Raw genomic sequence first — 765 nt, 5'->3', positions numbered from 1 at the left:
CGTGTACATAGAAGAGGCATGGTAGAGAGAGAGTAAGAATGCAAGTGCAAATAGCATAGCCTTCTGATGCTGAGAAGTATTGTTGTTCTGCTCCATTGCCATGGCCAGAGAAGAGGTTGGTTCGTTGAACCTCGGATCTGGAAACTGCAGAATCTGTTTTGACCACCGTCACCACCAGAAGAAGAAAAAGAGAAGAAGAAACGCGGTGTGTGGTAAACGGTGTAATGTAATGTAACTAACTAGAAAACTAATAATAAAGAGCACAGAAACAGAAGAAAGAAGAAGAAGGAGAAAGCAAACCCCTTCACCATAATGATCCCACCTATTTATAATATACCCAACGGACTATTAAATAGAGACATTAAAATAATACAAGTATAACACTATGAATACAGTGTATAGTGTATAGTATGTGAAAATAAAATAATAAATGAAATGAAGTGAATGAATGGGTTTGAAGGAAGGAAGGAAGGAAGGGAAGTAGAGAGAGTAAAGGAGGGTCACATGGACACCTGGACGCACTCACCGAATTAAATAATAATTGTTAGGATGAGATGATGGGGTTGCTGTCCTTATGAACACCACCCTCTCCCAATTACACGCACTTGTAATTTCTTTTCATCAATTATCATTACATTTCTATGTAGAGAAATATTATTTGTAAGCTAAAATCGGTCACTAATGCATGGTAAAAACTCAGGTGAAGTCGACTTTATATGAAGTTGACACCTGAGAGTCGTTAGATAAAAATTTAGTCAAATCAGT

At 37.4% G+C, this 765-nt stretch overlaps 1 protein-coding gene across 2 annotated transcripts in view; it reads right to left on the bottom strand.

Annotated features, from left to right (window-relative positions):
• LOC107642275 (uncharacterized protein At1g04910) overlaps positions 1–326 on the bottom strand; it is a 5102-nt gene extending 4776 nt beyond the window's left edge. For both annotated transcript variants that reach the window (XM_021122712.1, XM_016345577.2), the window contains exon 1: positions 2–326. In XM_021122712.1, coding sequence (XP_020978371.1) covers positions 2–102 — 101 coding nt within the window. In that variant the 5' untranslated portion in view covers positions 103–326. The remainder of the gene's footprint in view (position 1) is intronic.

Source organism: Arachis ipaensis, chromosome B05 (genome assembly GCF_000816755.2).
Source record: "Arachis ipaensis cultivar K30076 chromosome B05, Araip1.1, whole genome shotgun sequence".
Classification (NCBI taxonomy): domain Eukaryota; kingdom Viridiplantae; phylum Streptophyta; class Magnoliopsida; order Fabales; family Fabaceae; genus Arachis; species Arachis ipaensis.
Note: the sequence above shows the minus strand (reverse complement) of the source record. Positions and strands in the feature narration are given on the sequence as shown.